Here is an 18333-nt window from a genome sequence, read left to right as displayed (position 1 = left end):
CCTTTATCAAAAGTCAGTACATAACCTTAAATCATCCCCTAAATTCATTGTTTCTTCTTTTCTGGCATCTGCCAAGACATGTCCACATGCTCAATATCATATGGGCCATATAGAAACACATATTTTAACTTGTTCCACTATGTTTAGTAATTTGGTGTGATTAAAAAAAGTCATCTTATGAAATAAAAAAGAGGCAAGCCTATCGCACTTTGTTTTATTGATCTGTTTCCATGACCACAGTTGACAATACAGTTGACTTGTAGGCAATGACAAAGCAGATTAAAAGTTGGTCTGTGGTGTCCGCTCTCAGTCATAATATAGTTACAAGCGACTGAGCATGAAGAAAACAATAAGGTACACAGGCATATTTACAAGCATTCCTTCCGTGACTTAGCCCCGACACTCGCACAACACTAGAAGACAATAGAGCTTGATTTTTAATTTTTTATGTCATCCATTAATCCACCATTACTGTGATCCATTTAATTTGACCAGAGTTTACAGTACAAATCCAGTAAGAGTGAGGTTACGAAAGGAATGGAGGAATTTATGTTTAATACTAATAATTATAAAAACAATTCAGTCTAAAACTCAATAAGCTTAACAGGGGACTGCAATCAGTGGCATGTATAGAGTGGAAAAATGTGTTTTCAGTTGATATCAATATGATGGAAGAGAAGGGAACAGGAAACGAGGGTGGACAAGAACATTTGGTCTCCTTTTCTTTCTTTTCCAACTTTCTCTTTCAGCATTCCACTTTGTGAAAAAAGGCAGAAGCAAAGTAGAGAGCAAGAGAGGGCTGGCTACAAAGTACACAGTTAACAACCCCCCCCTCCCCCCCCTCCTCTGTGCTCTCTAGCCAGCTCATATTTGTCCATGTTCTACACTCTTCTCTTGGACCGGTCCAAACTCCGCCACCATTTATTTGGAGAGATTCTTCATCCTCTGGTCTAGCGTAGCAAAGTTCTCTTCTACTGTCACCAGATTTTCCTTCATTGTCTGTTGGACCTGGGGTGGGGGGGGGATTAGAGATTAAAAATACAATAAATACAAAAGGCAGCATTTAAAGAGGAAGTTAGAGAAAACAAGCATAAATGGGGGGGGGGGGGGGGGGGGGAGAATCTGGTTACAAATGCAAAAAAAATAAGTCAATTTACTGACTTTGAAAAGTGAATCAGACTAAACATTTGAAGACATCACCTTGGGGTCTGGGAATTAAATTAAAGGCCTACTGGTCGCTTAAATATTAAGCAACCAGTTAAATCAAATAGTAAATAAATTATTGATTTGATCGACAAAAAATAAATCATTTTAAATGTAATATCTTTCAGTTTTAACTCTTGTTTGGACAAAACAAGCTATTTGAAAATGCATTGTATTCTCTCTAAAACAGTGACATTGTTAAAATTTCATGGACTAAACAATAAAAAAATAAACAGGTTAACTGATAATAAAAATAATTATTAGTTGATACCCTTTTCCATTTACATAACGGTCATTAATGTGGACAGTAAATTGAACAGAGTTGAAAGGCATAATTACTGAAAATGCTACTGAAAGCCAACATCAGACCTTTTTCACAGCCGACATTCTTGTCATAAAAGGAAAAGCACATCTGAAATTGATAACCTTAACAATGGCTCAGTTCCATCAAGTGTCCCAGTAAGCTGTTTCAGTGAGTCAGCGTGTACAATACCAGGGCCTCACCTAAGTGGAATGCAGCCATCAGTAATGGTTTTGAATACACCCGTGCTTTTCCTACTATGACGTGTTAACATGTCTGCCGTGAAAAAGGTCCACCAGGTCATGTTGTTACACAAGGCTATAAAATAACGGCTCGCTTTCTGGGAAAGTAACGTAAGACTTCACTTCAGAACGCAATCCATGTAAGTCTATAAAGGTCCAAGCAACTTTTCTGACTTCATAGCCAGGAGCCCTGAGTATTGACTGAGGCTTTAGAGAGCTGCACTTTGTTTGATTCTTACTTTTGGGCAAGAACACACAGGTCTTTACAAAACATCTATAGTTCCTTTGGCCTGGTCCAAATCCGTTGAGTTAAAAAAAATCGAAAACGTAAGAACCACACAAGAACATTTACTCTGCTTATTGGTCAAATTCGTCTGGGGGCGGGAACAAGAAAGTAAATCCAGGAAGAAGGTCCGGTGTTCTAGACTAGTTCATATTTCTTGCATCTCCATGGTCAAACCAGCTCATTCTATTTAAATAATCAACCATTGTTTTGCGAGCGATGTTACTATTTCTGCTCTGGTCACCCAGACTTCGCTCTGCTCTGCCGGTGTGTCTCCACCTTCAGCGGCGCCTGGCTTGACCACGGAGATGCGAGTGACCCACAGTCTATTTCTGTGGGAGAAACATTGCAAGCTGCTACAGTTTGCATGTCCTGCCGCATCGCAGATTGCAAAGCACACCTTACTATGGGAGCCATTTAGCCCAGACAGAGTACATAGTTGGTGCAGTTGGAGGTCGGATCACGTTCTCACCACAAACAAACCTCTCCAGAGTTTGATTGAACCGCTTTTGGTGTGCATCCGAGTGCGACTGCAGCATTCTCACCTGCCCAAATGAATCGCACCAAGGGGGAAAACAAACTCTAGTACGATTCAAACAGAACTAAATGATGGTGGTGCAAAAACCCCCTAAATAGTTTTTAAAGACAGGTTTTTTTACACACTCATTCATTCCACATATGAGTTAATTGCCAAGTGGTTGAGCTTGTCAAGTTTTTAATGAATGCAACATTTTCAATCTGTGAAAAAGCTTCTGTAGACAAGAAGCTAGAACAAGGTTTCACTAGGATTCTACCTTGAAAGATGCAGTTCAGTCGTTTGACAGAAAGGATTAATTCATATGATTGAATAGCAACTGATTCATTGTTTGACACTGTTTGTGTGGACCCAGCAGTGGGACGGGCATTCTACTGGCCTGATTAAGTCCAGTGGTCCTATGGTTGTAACAGCATTGAACACGGTGGAGGTTAAGTTCCACACTCCTGCAGTGTTAGAATTGATTTATGTTGTCCCACTTGTTCCAGGGATCTTTAACGTCCTACCTGTGTTAGCAGAGTGTTATTGTCCTTCAGAGAGTTGTTGATCATCTGCTGAGTGGTGTCCAGGTGGGTCAGCAGCTGGCCAAACTGCATGGCTGTGAGCCGGTGGGGTTGGATGAAATTAAATCGAGAGGCAAGAGAAGAGAGAGGGAGACAGAAGAAGAAATCAGATGGAGTATTAGTTCCCAAATTTATAATTCTTTTTTTTTTTTCTCTCAATAAACAGGCTTGTAGTCTTTGCCTTCAGCCAAAGTGAAGGGGAGTAAAGACAAATGTAATCGGAAGCTGATAAATGACTGCTTGTAAGAATATTTTAGTTGTTTGCCTTCGTTGGTAAAGAAAGATCAGGAGAGAAAAATTAAACCGGTGTAGCTAAACCCCACCGAGCTAAGAACCATTTCGCTGCTGCAGACTGTGACAGAGTGGTGCAAAGAGTCGAGATGATAAATTACCTCTTTCAGCTCGCACTAGTTCATTATCAATATAATCTATTAATGCCAAGGTTCTGCTTTCATGTGCTAAATAATAAAAGGATGATAATGTGATATAATATTATGCATCTATTTCTCCCTGAGGGGCTGTTTAACAGTATTGCTAGATTTGGTTTAATTCTATTACCATTCTGAGTCTCCCTTTCAGTGATTTCCTGCCCTTTGTTATAATAGAATGGCATGGTTTAGGCTAATTCCATTATCCAGTTGAATCCCATTTTCGCTTAGTTTTCCTCTTTTGTCTCCCACTCAGACCTTCCCACTGCAAATGCAAATCTTTCAGGCCAAGTATTACTTCCCAGCACAGATGCCGCCTGAAACGTGATCCGGGTTCACACCCTGTTATGTTCTGTAGCTACATTCTACATATTTTGAATCTTTAATGACACTCCCTACCCCCCACTAACCTACATACATCCTCTCCTTGAACTCTCATGGGTGACATATCAAGGTTCTTCTCCCCTCACATATAAGAATAGAACATAAATTATCAAAGTTTTCATTTTTATGATCCTTACTGGGGTGATATCTGCCCCTAGAGCAATATTATTACAATGTCTGCAATATGAATCAATTACTGAACGCCACCACATGTATATGATATTGTAGAGGATAGTATGTTGTAAGTGGGTAGAGTAAAGAATTATTGTCCCATAGCTTGGAGAGTTATGTGAGGACAGGAAGCTTGTCCTGGGCCAGCACCTCGCAAACAAGTTTACGTTCCCGTGTGTTACCTTGCTCATGCAACTCCTTGACAGCGACAAGCCTCTGCACCACCTGAGGTACAGAAGTGGACACGGCATCCCACTTCTGCACCACGTCATAAAGCTGCGACACCTGGCAGGTAAACACATACAGGCACATTAGTACCAAGATAAAAAACCTGTCAGCTAAAATAACATACATGTTTGATTTACCCAAGTTTACAGCTTTCCCCTTTTCCCAGATGCAATAATGACTGTACTGTGTAAATGATACCAGCATTTATTACTATAATGAACAGCAACACCTACTTTCAAACTTGACTTTGCGGCACTGTGGTACCAAATGCTAGAAATGCGGCTTGAGATTTGCTCTTTTCCAATTCCCACTCTCCTTTATGGCTTTAGACAGAGGTCAGGTTTATGTGGGTGCAATGACTTTATTATACATCATTTCACATTAAAGCATGCTTTTGTACTTCTTCAATTCTCTCTTACTCACAAGTACAGCACACATGAAACAGTGCATTACAGTCTCAAAGCAATGTACCATGTACACTGTACATACAGTAATAACAGTTGTTCACTGATATAATTACCATACCCTGCCCTCTACTGGCTTTTTAAGCTAACAGCAATTTAGAACAGTCGATGCCGAAGACATGACAACAAACAAAAAATGTTGCCTGGAAATCATGCGGTTCTCACAGCTGAATCCAACATGAAAACCTGAAGAAAGTTAATTTCATTACTGATTCAAAATTTCCAAACTCAGAAAAAAATCCGAAAGCCTGGTGATAAAATATTTGTTTGGCTCCGACAGCTTACAGGCTGTGCCAGCTGTTTGTTGAAGACAGCCCTTTGAAACGTAGAGCGCTAGACAACTTCCTGATAAAAGCTTAACTCTTATGATTGTAGTAAATCTTCCAGCTGAGTTTTCCCATCTTAAAGTGCTTTTTAACTTTGTGTAAAAGCAGCGGAGATAATTACAGCACTATGTTTACATACACAAACCTTATTCTGTGTCTCAGCGTCCTCAATCGCTGCCTTGTGTTTAGCAATCTCATTCATCTTCCCGAGGACACTCTAAATGGGAGAGACACAAACAGTAATTCATTCATTTAGTGCGAGTGATACTGTTTCAGAAGCATTTATATACATTAAAGAAAAGAAAAAAAAACAGACAAGCAATTTTTACAATGATGATAATACTGTCGCAAATTGACAGTTTCTCATGGTGGGAAACACAACAAGTTACTCAACCGTATGGCAATTTGACATTTTTAAAAGTAATTGAAAAGCAAGACAAAAAAGTAAAAGCACATTTTGAATATTTGATTTATAACATGGTGAAAAAATTGGCAAAATAAATGGCAAATGATACACGTTTGGTTATTCGGCTTTGGCCAATAATAGTATAAATAGTATAATAGTACTACTATAATATTATATAATAATAGTAATAGTATAAATAAGATTATAATCAAATTGTAATTGACATTTAAATTACAATCATCCATTTCCCTAGCCTGACAAGCCAGACCCACATCAAGATGTTGGTTCTGAGAACTCATCATTTGCAGGGCTCAATCCGAGGGGCGGGATGAACGGTTGTCTTTCAAATTCCCTCTGCATGCAATACGATAGGGCTACAACCAAACAGAGCAACACTAATTGATCGATTAAACTTGTGCAGTATCCGGTCGGCAAAACTCTGAACACATCTTCCTTTTTTAAGAATGACTTCAATGCCGTTCTTTGTTCTTTTCTCAAAAAAAAACTTAAATCCAAGTCTTCCAGAGTTGTGGCCAAAGCCAATTCGAAAGACCGCTGTTCGCCAGCAGCAGCCATCTTTTTTAGTTTTCACACAGCAGGGAATTCACGCGGAACCGTCACAACTCTGCCGTCCTTGCATTTCTGCCCGCCCACCGACTCTATACACGATGTGATTGGCCTGACCAGAAATTTGTTTTTTCCAGCCTGCAAGCCAACGGAGAGTTGCTAGACTGCCCCTGGCTGTAAATTACATTTGCTGCCGCTAGGGTGTGTCTAGATTTCTATGCTGTACTGTATGCTGTGAATGGTTTAGTTACCTGCAGTCTGGCCTCGACTTGATCCAGCGTAGCGGAGTCCAGTGCGCTGACCCTCGCCTGCAGGAGCTCTATGGTGGCCTGATTCAAACAAGCACACACGCACAAATTATATATATGCTTGAGCACAAAACCTGTTGTGTTCTTGCTCTTACTGGTGAACAGCAACAATAACCAAATGTGGAGGAACTGATGTCATTCATTTTTGAAGTCTGACCCAGTTCTCTGGCAGCACATCAGACACACAGAGTTTTGAATACAGACACAATCTCCATACAGTGTGTTCCAAAAGAAGTAGTTGACTTCTTACCATCAAACTGGCTCCTTGTACACCAGCACTCAGAGGTCCCTGCAACATAAACACAAAGTGGGAAAATAAATCATAACAAGAAGCAATGAAGCTACCCCGGTAATTTACACAAATTAAGGGAAAGATTTTCTTTCAGTTTTACTTAGTGGATGGTTACACAGTAAAGTAGCGTGAGACGTCTACTGGTGTGAGAGTGAAACAGAGAAGGAGATAAACCAAATTAGTGTGAAGCAATAGAGAGAATGTTTGTGTGCGTGAGAGCGAGAGAGAGAGCAAGAGAGAGAGATGGTGTGTACCTGCTTGTCTGATCCTGAGCCAACAGCCATCTCCAGCTCAGCTAGACGCTTCTCCAGTTCCGCAATCTACAGCGACAGAACAAGGCAACACTTGGCTGGCAGTGACAACAGCATCCCACAAGACGCAGACACACAAACCCCCACGCACATATCTTCTTGCCTTTTGTCCCCTTTATTTGCCATCAAATATTCTGACATTTCTCTCATGAGAATGAAAACAAAAACACGTCTAGCAGATCAACATTTGCTCATTAACCGAATGCAATCATCCCAGACACTTGACTCTGCCTCCCCTCCCACTTTACCTTGGCAGACTCATTGAATTTTTCCTGCTCTGGTCTGCTGTGCAGCTCGTAGAGTACTACTCCATCTGGGCCCTTAGCCAATGCCGCCGGCTTGCCGTCTCCTGCAGCGCTGCCACGGCTGCCCTTGACCACTTCCAGCTGGGTGAGCAGACGCCTGGGGGAAGGAGGAAAAAGGAAACACAAAGGGATTATGTGTTCAATTTTGTTATCAGCTCCATGCGTTGCTGTGCCCCCCACTCCCTTTCCACCAAGCTTTGTTGTAAACTACAAGGTCAAGGTGAGCTTGGATCTTTATGGAGCTGTTTATCACTTGTGTCACTTGTCTCTTTCCTTATCTGTCTTCAGTTTAGAGTTGTGGTCTGACATTTCACCACTGTATGCTTTTATTATCTCTATGGCTTGTCTCTGTTAATCCCTACTCCTACTATAGTTTGTATTTCCCTTCCTCAATTATCTGTCCATCAGTTCTTGTGCTCCCCAGGTAGTGCTACACTGAGATCAGTGGGGTTTCTGGTGGCAATTGATACCAGCTGTACTACGTTGCCCTTGTTACTCTCCCACTCCTTACATTTAGGTTAAAGTAGGCTCTGTGAAATCAATTCCCCTGCTCTTCCCTCAAACCGTCTATCATTGATTTCCTCTATATCTTCAAGCTACCCTTTTTTCCTCTCCCTCTTTCCATTCCATTCCCTGCCTACTACCTCATCACTCTGCCAGGGTCTGATAGGTTGTAGCGTCAGGTCTCGATACCAGATGCTTGTCTTCTTTGTTGTCTTGTCACCCTCCCCATCGGCTCACCTGGCCAGCGCTCCATCTGGGTCAGCCAGGTTGATGTGTGCGTGTGGTCCCAGCAGCGAGTCGAGATGGGCAGAAACCAGCTGTTGTTTGAGCTGGGCGGCCTGCTGGGCTAGTACCACCGGGGTCAGGCGTTCCTCTGCATTGCTGTCCTTTGTGGTAGCCTGGAAGAAGAGAGACATCGTAATTGAGTAACTGAGTTCTACACATCAGTAACAGTTGTTTTTTAAACAACAATACAGAGGGTGGGCGCTTGGATAGCTCAGTTGGTAGAGTGCGCCCGTATATAAAGGTTTACTCATCGACGCAGCAGGCCTGAGTTTGACTCTGACCTGCGGCCCTTTGCTGCATGTCCTTTCCCCTCTCTCTTCTCTTTCATGTCTTCAGCTGTCCTACCAAATATAGGCCTAAAATGCCCCAAAAAATAATCTTTAAAACAATACCGAGGGTGATGAAATCGAGGACTAGGAGTCTGCCTGGACCAACCAGGTATGTATTCACAGAGAACGCGTTGCATGCCAAATTAAAAAAAGAAAACTCTATACATAAACATGCAGACTTGCACTAGACACATAAACTAGATTTGTTCTGACATTACATTTTAGACAAATCAGAATTGAAGGAATATTCTAATAATTTTTAACTTTGGTTAAATCCAATAGCAAAATCAAGAGGGCACATTTTGTGTTTACTTTTGTTTGACTTTGATTTCTGTGAAATATATTTTGTTTTTGTTTTGGGAAGCTTTTAAAAAGGCACTGCTTTACTCAATATCCAATCTTTGGCTGGAGTCATGTTTCTTGAATCTCTACGACAGAGGTGGTGGCTGCAAAATTATTTCAATCCATTGTCAAAACAGCGTTATTTATGAGAATGAGAATGAATTTTCCTTTAAAGATAACTACCATTTCTTTTCAACATTGACCCCATTTTCCTATGTTTTTGTATCTAAGTGACTGATGGGAACAACAATCTTTGACGTTGGTCCATTATTAAGCGAGACCGCTGCAGTTGGCAGCGGCGAAACAAGCTACAATGTAAGTTAAAAGGGAAAATTTTCAGCTTAACTGTATTTACCTTCACAAAAGGGCTGGTTTTCCCGTTGACAGGCTCAGATTATTATTCTAAGTGTCTGACAACATTATGGAAATGATCCCTTCAGGGATAAGCCCCTTAAAACCTCTTTGAGACCTTTCTGTTTAACATGAAGTCGCTAGCACTAAAACCCCAGACTCCAATTAAAAAAGCAAGACTTTTAGAGTGTACAGAGCCAACATATTTTCACGTGTAAAATCTGTAAACTATGTGTTCCTTTCAACCAAAAGCAGAGTTGTGATGGATGGAAAAGTGGAAAGACCACCCAAAACTGCTTTTCGTAGTTTATTTGTTTCTGTCAAATGCAGTGTATTTTACAATGGTAAAATTACTGTTTATTTACATGGAGTCTGGTAAGTTTAGCAAATGCAATTTCATGGATGTTTTTATGTTTAAAAAAAGGATCTTACTCTTTAACAGAAAAATCTACCTCCATAAAAATCCTTTCCATAATGTCAGACACTTGAAATAATAACCTGAGCCTGTTGGTGGCAAAATCAGCACTTTTGTGAAGGTAAATACAAGCTGGAAAATTGCCCTATTAACTTACATTGTAGGTTGTTTTGCCAACTGCAGCAATCTTGCTTAATACTGGACAAATTTCAAAGATTGTTGTTCCCATCAGTCACTTATATACAAAAACATAGGAAAATAGGGTCCAGGTTGAAAAAAACAGTAGTTACCCTTTAAATGTTGGCGTTAGCAAAGCACAGTTCATGACATGATCTATAGTTGTCAGGCATTTCCTCATTTCGCAGTTAATCTGGTCTAAGTAAATTGCAGTATGTTCTTCTCAACCATGCATGCAGCATTTGGCTTTTTGCTTCACTACATTTACCCTGATGAATGGACACCAGGAAATCAATTGCTCCAAGGAGATCTTTTACAAGTTTACATTTAGTGACTGTAGCAGAGAAGCAGCTTGTTCCCCACAGCCAGGCTGCATATTATGCCGGCATGACCTGCATGAGCTAAAAACCACGGAATATATAACAAAAACTTTTCAATACACAGGTTGAATTTGGTGTGGGACCCATAGAGCAGCAAACCCTGCTCTGTGTGTAACCAAATTAATGACACCCAAGGTTTACTTGTCTTTGTAAGTCTGAAAAAGCAGTTTCTTGCACTAGTTTTAATCAACTCATTTTAGGGTTACTTCAAGGCTTCAGTGCGCACACCATACAAAGTGCAGGTGTCTCGTGCAGTAGTAAGAACAATATTCCACCTCTGAAATTACTCAAACTAAAAGGTTGCACTCCACAGAATAAATACATGATGATGTTGTCAAGAAGCAGAGTGGAGGAAAGTTTTTCTGTGAAAGGCATCCGAGTTTGTGTGCATGCAGCAAGATAAAGGCTGGATAATCTCTGTGTTCCATCCTAATGGCAAGGGAGAGGTGTGCTTGAGCGTGTGTGTGTCTCGCTGTTAATTCACCTGGATGGCATCCACCTCCTGAGTGAGTTCCTGGATCTCGTTCACCAGGCGCTGGTACTTCTGCTGGGGCGTCTCCTTCACTCCACAGCCCTCACCAAGCTAAACAAAGATGAAATCGCAGAAATTATATGAATACTTGACAACAACAACAACAAAGTGAGTCTAGTACAGAGAGAGCAGACTTGACTTTATCAGAAAACACATGCCTAATGGTGTTGTTAGCCTAAGAAGTAACATTTTTCTCAAAGAAGTATTGCATTTCTGCTGAACAAAATGTAGTACTCACAATTTCAAATTCTCCTGACTCATAGCCCACTCTTCTGCTTCTACTGATTCTGTCTGAGAAGTCTGTGAAAAGGGGAAAACATAAAAACAATACATTAAAAAAGGAAACGAAAAAGCTGTTTGGTTGTCTTTTTGAAGCCCAGTCTGAACCAGAACCAAGATTTGGGGTTTGAAATCAACAAAATGGTGGACCTGTTTTGTTATACCTGTAACAGCACTAACAAATTGTTTTTACTGTTGTATGTATGTATGTATGTATGTATGTATGTATGTATGTATGTGTTAATGATCATTTATCTTTATCATGTAGATGTCTTTATCCTTTAAAAGTAAATATTGCATTTTATAAAAGATGAAAATGTTTTTTTATACTTTGTGGTGATTACTGGTCAAGAGACTGAACTATGATTGTATACCAGGAGTACACTGGAAACAATCTCAGAAACCTCCCTGCTAAAGCAAATAAAATTAACAGTTATTGTTACTCAGCTATATTTATAATCCACTAAGAACTGACCAAGGCCCTTGGTGTTGACGTGCTTGTCTTTGAACTTGTCATAGGCTGCGTTGGGGTTGACCACAATCCTCTCCACGCTGTCACTGCAGAGCTCCTCCTGTCATTGAAATGCCGAGAAATAAAGTCAGATGAACATAAACAAAATCTTAAAAGAGCATGTTAGACTAGACAGACAGCAAATACTTAAAAGTCAGCCTTGGCTTACTGATCCAGTGAGCCAAAAGTCTCAAAGACCAAGGTAGACTTGAAATATGTTGACAGGAGATCTAAAAGGAAATTATATGATTGATCATCCCCCCAAATATGATTAAAAAAAAAACAATGAATTATGAGGTCAACTCAACAAGTGTGTTATTGCTTACAAAGGTTAGATACCCTCAGAAATGAAAAGCCATTGTAGCCATGAATCATTAAAATCTACAAGAGCTTCACAGCCATAATTTGGGGCAGTCCAGAACCAGATCATTTCAACAGAATTTAGAGTTCCAGCAGGCAAGAGACAAAATGTGCAAAATTAGCTATGCATATGTATATCACAGCCATAGCTTTACCTCAGCCTGATTGTAGACTCTTAAGACCATCTTTTAAAAAGGTTTAACTTTTATAAAAATGTGTCATTTGTGTGGTATAAGTCTACTATGGTAAAAAATCAATGTTACATGAATGAAAAGCTGGAAGCCGCTAACGCTTTCTTTTCTAAAGGACGGCTCTTTGATTAGTGATTCTGGGGAGCACAAAAAAAGTGTGCATCATTTGATTAAATATCATTATGATGAACTATAGGCTACATGTAAGATTAAAACACCACTGGCACATACAGCTAGATGACATGAGTTTGGGCTCACAACAAATTTGGATTTTTTTTTTTAAAGAAAGACCAACAAAACACACAACACGAGACGAGTTACACAGATGTAGGGGGGAGGAGGAGGAAGAGTGAGGAGGAGAGTTAGTCAGGCTCTTACCAGCTCCTTGGGTTTCCAAAGAGAGTTAGAGAAAGTAACGGAAGAGCAGAGGGAGAGAAAAAAGTAGGGGGGAGAGAGAGAGAGAGAGACACAACACAGATTAATGTGGTTATCACATGCCATGCACACAACAGGAACAGTTGGCCATGGTCGGGGAGAGATAAGAAAGAAAGCAGTGTTCTGAGGGTTGCTGCTAAAAAACCCTGGAGACACAGACTGCTGCTTATGATGTGTCCAGTTCTTTCTCTCCTTCCCGATTCAGGGTGGTAAGATGGTCCATTAACACCAACAAGTTACTTTCTCCTTTGATACCATATTGCACTTTATAATGCAGTGTGACCATATGCTCTCTTGGAGGGCATTGTAGGTCTCACAACAACATTATTCTATGGATGCAGGGGGTTGGTGTTCTCAGAATGAAGGGAAACGGGTGGTTTAAGGGTGCTTAAAAGAAGTCAAGAAACTTAAAAAGGCCAAAAATGCATCCTGTTACAGAAATTGCAATCTATCCTAGATTATTCATTGGGCAAGTTATTTCTTAATAAGATGCTGTTCATCCTAAATTCATTTGCTGGACTAAACCAAAGCTGTTACTAACGTATATGCAAGATAAGGCCCCTATACGCTGTCCAAGACAAACGTAATGATATCTGCAATCAAGAGTCTTTGTCCAAGGTCTGACAGTGTGCAAAATTTGGGATCAAATTCTCAATATAACATCTGCTAAGACCAACATCTAAAAAACAACCAATGAGAATAAGGCATTAAACTAGTGATCCAATTCCTTTTGTAAAGTAGCACAGAGGTAATAAAAGGTGAGCTTGCTGCCTGCTGTGACTGTATAAAACATTTCAAGGTAGACCGCTTAATAAGGTACTTATTATTAAGCATACCTACGCATACCTAAATAGAATTATCTAGAATACACTGATCAACACAACGTACTTGAATAAAATATACCATATACCAAAAAAAAGGAAGTAAAATGAGTTTGTGGAACTTTGGCAAAGATGGACATCTTTTGGAACACAGGCGTGCCAGCATCACTGCCAAAGATGATTTTTTTTGTTTGGCTGCATTTTCAAAACACGAGAGTGGAGCAGATGGATTGCGCAAGTTAATGCATGTTTTTGATTGCACTTTTTTAATTAATGCTATGATTCATCAGGGATTGATCAGACAGTCTCAAATTTGATAACGTACAGCCCAGCACAAATTTTATAATACTATATCCTTTATATCCAAGCCTGACATGCACTGAACCTTCAAGATGTTCTCACGCAGTGTATAGGGGGCTTTAAAATGTCCAGTTAGTGAAAATAGTGTGTTTAGGCAGGAAGCAACTGTTAGAACATGATGAGGAAATTTCTCAAACAGACAGACATACACTTGTCTAATTAAAGTGCTTCTGAAGACCCATCATCATCATCATCATTCGCTTGAAAGAGTTAAAATGAGCAACACGCAAAGGAGGAAAAGAATTGATTTCTTGCACTTCAAAACTGAAATTTATAAATTAAAAAAGCACAACAAGAGTCACTCCATTGAATGATTTTTCATTTTATCCCAATCGAAAGAGCTAGGAAAAAATGAATATGAGATTAAAAACATGCATATAAAGCATGGCATTAAGCTCACAGAGTAAAATGGAGCCAGTCTTACTTGTATAAACTAGGGTCCCAGGAGGGGTGGGGGAGGAGTCAAAACAAGGGCAAGGGTAAGAGAAGAACGAATGTGGAAACATAGAAGGGATAATGCCAATTAGGATTCACTCAGCTGGTCAGTAAACTGTTTAGACGTGTTTAAAAGCAATGTCGGACCAGCATCCCTCAACAAAGCGTAGTCTATCAATGCCACTATAACTCTGCCCATAGATTACAGTTGGATGACATTTCTAAGAGTCACAAGACAATATTAATGACACAGTTATAAACAGTATATTGTGTTTCATGACATTTTAACAGATACTGGTGTTTTTTTTAAAATAGATTTTCCTCCATTTTATACTTTTCTCCCCTTACTTAGTTCCCTACATGTATAAATGAACAAATATAGCCTACTATTATTTATAATATATGGAAGACAAAGGGGAATCTTTGCATTTTCAATGAAATATGAACAATTTATATTTTTTAGAACTATATGCTTTGGATAAAATGTGAAATTATGTATTATGCATACATAAAGGTAAGAGGTGGTCATAGGTGTCACCTTACAACTTTTCGTAAAGAAAACCTATTTTCCTTACCAAGTTATTAAGAACAGCACAAATGCAGTAACAGATTACTTCACAGTAAACCAAGTAATTGCGTGGTTAGGTGTTTCATTGTGGCAGGGTTACTGCACACTTATCACAATGAAGAATTCAGAGATTTCTCCCTTGTATAAAGTCTGGCAATGCGAGGCTATATAAAGTGAAACACCTGTGATCTTAAAACGCGAGTCTGATATTGCTGTCTGCAAACTGACAGCATTGACCACCAAACGTCAACTTACCGACTCAAACTGAGCCTGGTCATCTTCCGGAAGGTCACCGGTCTCGTACACGTCCGGCTCATTAAAGGCCTAATAAAATAATGAGGTAAACAATATATTAACTTATCAGATATCCCGTTTATTATGATGGCCAACGCCCCGGCCCATTCAACAACACGTATTAGCCATTGCTCTAGCTATATTACAAGACTTCAACATTAACTGAAAACTTAGCAACTGAGAATCTACAATCACTAACACTAGTTGTATAGTAATAGCAAACAATGAGCAGACGACAGCGTAAACAGCAGGAATGTTAGTTTACTTAACGTTAGCTGGAGGTTGGAGCTACAGTTAGCAATGTAGCTAGCTAGCTAGCTAGCTAACCTGTCTGCTAACATTGGCCACTTACAATTCCTGGTAAGTTTGCGTATTTAGGATCAGCCATTGTCAACGGGGAGCAAAGACGAAACCAGCAAATCACGCAAGAAAATAATAACAGTTGCTTTGAACGTGTAAATGATCGATGAACCGAATTAAATTGTAACAAAAGCTAACGATAGATGAGCCAGCAGTCTCTCAGCCGGTGGAGGCTTCCAGGCTGATGTGGTCACTTGCTTGAAATGACAGCGTGTACGTTTGGTTTCATGCAAGCGCAGGCGAAGGGGCGGTGATGTGTCCGCCACAACGATGGGAAAGAATTCAACGGCCTACCAAAACCTACAAAACAAACACTCCCGACAAAGTCGAGTGTATTTACGCATGCGCTCAGTTTGACCAATACGAGCTAACCTTTTCCGTTGTTTAGCATTGTTATATTGGATGTATCCATCAAATACAGTATTTGCTGTTGAACTCATAATATTTAACAACTAATTTGTTTCAAGAACACCACGATTCTGTCTTTCTTTAAAAAATAAAATAAAAAAGTTTTTAAATTGCAGCAGAGTCGTCACACGGTGGCGCTAAAGGTACGAGGAAACAACTCAATCAACGGCCCAAAGACAGTCGATTGAGAAGATGTTACACTCTGTCAGAAACAATGATCTCCCTTATCTTAAGTGGTTGTTAAATAAATAAATGCGCAAATGAATAATGCTAAATAAACGTATGACAAGATACTTCTCTATGTTTATTGTTTGAATTAACAAATCATTTGTGCTTCAATTGTACATACCTACTTTTTTATTCACCACGGCACATCAAGTGGGCGTTTAGGAGGCGATATTGGAGGAGAAGTAACAATTAGGCCTATAGGCTATTAGTGGGCTATTACAAGCAAAATAGCACAGTTCAGGGACTGGCCTTTCATATCACATAGTAGAATAGAATAGAAGTCTTCTAATTAGGCTACATAAGAGTATGTTCTAGTAGGCTAGTGCATGTTTGTTTTCATATTATCACCTGTCACACTCATTATTTCACATCTGGCTTCTAGATATGTAGTATAAGTGGCACCCTTAGTGTCAACCAACTGCATGATTGGCCTAAATGACTAAGCTTCATCTGTAGGCCCAAGCTACAGCACAAGACACACAGCCGCTTATGGTTTTGTCATCCAGTGCACAATGACAAACAACATTTAGGCCAGGCAGAGATGGTAGCCTATAAATCAATAGAATTGGCTTATCCAACGTTTTTGGGGCTTGACCAAAGTCAGGATATTTAAGATGCTTCAACTTCAACCATTCTTTATTGTAATCTGACTCTCTCTCTCAAATCTTCAAACTTGATGGAAGCACAGTGCCTTCAAACCTGGCCAACAGCTGTGTGTGCGAGATGAAAAGAAGTCATCTCTGGGCAAAGATGATGGACCCTTTGGTTCCCCCATGGCTACTCAGTTTGTCATGCAAACCAGGATTGCCATGACGACCAGTCTGGTGCAGACCTAGAAAAAAAAGATGCTCTCCTCAAAAAAAAAAAAACTGGGTACAGAGAATGTATCACCAGTTGCAACAAGCAACCCCTTCACGTTTGTGTGCAAATTGCTCCACCTGAAAGTGAACTTTTCTATCGAGGCCACTGTGGGTGCGTGAATAAGAGGCAGAGTTGCAGCTCCTCTCCCTGCTCCTTGGTCCCTCTGCTCAGTGGTGCTGATGAGAAAGGGTTTGAGTCGCTCCTTTACCACGCCCCGCCCCCAGCGAGAGAGCAAGGGATGACAGTGATGCAAGCGCATCCAGACGCTGCCGACCGGACCAGTGTGGAATATACTCCCCATTTACAACTCCCTGTCTGTTCTCCACCGCTCAACTGCACCCGAGTTGGATTAGAGAGCATTTAATACAAGCAACTCTCTCAAACAGCTTTTTGCTTTACATTTCTTTAATGAATTCGAATATAGTCTCTCCAAAAACTCGTAGTTGACCATTCTTCCAAATGCTTCGCCTGCCAGTCTCGCTTTGCATGTGGGTTTAGCCGGTGGGTTCAGCCTGCGTCCAGCTGGTGTACGGGAAAAGGTTGCACAGGGAATATTTTATCTTCAATTTAGATAAAGAATTTTGTATCTTTTGGAAGCACGTCCACTATTTTTTTTTCTCTCCCCACAATGGCTGATGCTAACGCAGAATGCAATATCAAGGTTTTGTGTCGATTTCGTCCTCTGAATAAGTCCGAAATTATCCGCGGAGATAAGTTCATACCAATATTTCAAGGAGAAGACACTGTCATTCTCGGGGTAAGTTATCTCTAACGATCTTCCTTTTTGTCACCTCTCCGTGCAGTCAGTGTGCTACCGCTAGGGCTTACACTTTTCATCTCGCACACACATCTGATAGCTGTTGGCCAGGCTCAAAGGCTTCTGACAGGGATCAAACTAAGTATAGCCCCTATCAATATTCTGATCAGCATGTTGCATCATTTAGGTGTGCGTTGCTGTCATTAAAGAGCAGGAAGGTAGGCTAAGCTTTGCACACAAAAAAAGCAAATTGATGAATAGCCTCTCATGTCATGTCTTCAGATGATTTTCCTATGTCACCCCTTTCTTGTTGAAATCAAGCCCAAGACCAACACACTTCACAAGAATGAGCTTTGTCAGTGTTGTGAAGAAGTTAAAACTCATCATTTTCTGAAAATCCATCCTGACCCCACCTCTGTGATCCCACAGTGCTTAATTATGTGCTTCTTCTGTGGTATTGACCAGCTGGATTTTGGTTTCCTGTCTCAGAAGATCATGCAGGATTAATGTATTGATTGATTTTTTTGTATACTGCAGTTAGCCTTGAATGCGTAGTGCCGCAAATTTAACAAGAGTCATAATTATGCTCTGTAGGTTGTCCTTTCCAGTGACTGTATTTGAATAGCAGCTGATGAATACTGTCACTGTTTTCAAGCAGCACATGGAATGGAACCAAGCTATGTAACATGTCCATATACGTACCAGAGGCTGACATTTACAGTGGGAGATTAAGAGTGTTCTAAATGCAATATGGTCCTGTTGTTTAGATGTTAAGCACATCTGGGCCAAGTCTAACATACACACACCAACACACACACACACACACACACACA

The 18333-nt window shown here is 40.3% G+C and overlaps 2 protein-coding genes across 6 annotated transcripts in view; one reads left to right on the top strand and one right to left on the bottom strand.

Annotated features, from left to right (window-relative positions):
- Window positions 1–199: 199 nt before the first annotated feature.
- On the bottom strand, window positions 200–15507 carry dctn2 (dynactin 2 (p50)). 3 transcript variants are annotated; one of them, XM_032513607.1, is made up of 15 exons: window positions 15239–15507; window positions 14848–14916; window positions 14014–14022; window positions 11387–11483; window positions 10871–10932; window positions 10585–10683; window positions 8059–8219; window positions 7261–7414; window positions 6956–7021; window positions 6660–6698; window positions 6353–6430; window positions 5274–5345; window positions 4293–4395; window positions 3071–3162; window positions 200–1008 (listed from the first exon to the last, which is right to left on the bottom strand). In XM_032513607.1, the coding sequence occupies exons 1-15, from the start codon at window positions 15272–15274 to the stop codon at window positions 922–924; spliced, it is 1224 nt and encodes a 407-aa protein (XP_032369498.1). In that variant the 5' UTR covers window positions 15275–15507; the 3' UTR covers window positions 200–921. The 3 variants fall into 3 exon arrangements, with proteins under 3 accessions (XP_032369498.1, XP_032369499.1, XP_032369500.1); XM_032513608.1 differs by lacking the exon at window positions 14014–14022 and adding an exon at window positions 12352–12357; XM_032513609.1 differs by lacking the exon at window positions 14014–14022.
- A 1454-nt stretch (window positions 15508–16961) lies between these two features.
- Window positions 16962–18333, top strand: part of kif5ab (kinesin family member 5A, b) — a 67705-nt gene continuing 66333 nt past the window's right edge. For all 3 annotated transcript variants that reach the window (XM_032513703.1, XM_032513704.1, XM_032513702.1), the window contains exon 1: window positions 16962–17500. In XM_032513703.1, the coding sequence (XP_032369594.1) occupies window positions 17372–17500 (129 nt within the window). In that variant the 5' untranslated portion in view covers window positions 16962–17371. The remainder of the gene's footprint in view (window positions 17501–18333) is intronic.

The sequence above is a fragment of the Etheostoma spectabile genome, chromosome 4 (genome assembly GCF_008692095.1).
Source record: "Etheostoma spectabile isolate EspeVRDwgs_2016 chromosome 4, UIUC_Espe_1.0, whole genome shotgun sequence".
Classification (NCBI taxonomy): domain Eukaryota; kingdom Metazoa; phylum Chordata; class Actinopteri; order Perciformes; family Percidae; genus Etheostoma; species Etheostoma spectabile.
The sequence above is the reverse complement of the archived record's forward strand: the minus strand, read 5'-3'. Positions and strand labels throughout refer to the sequence as shown.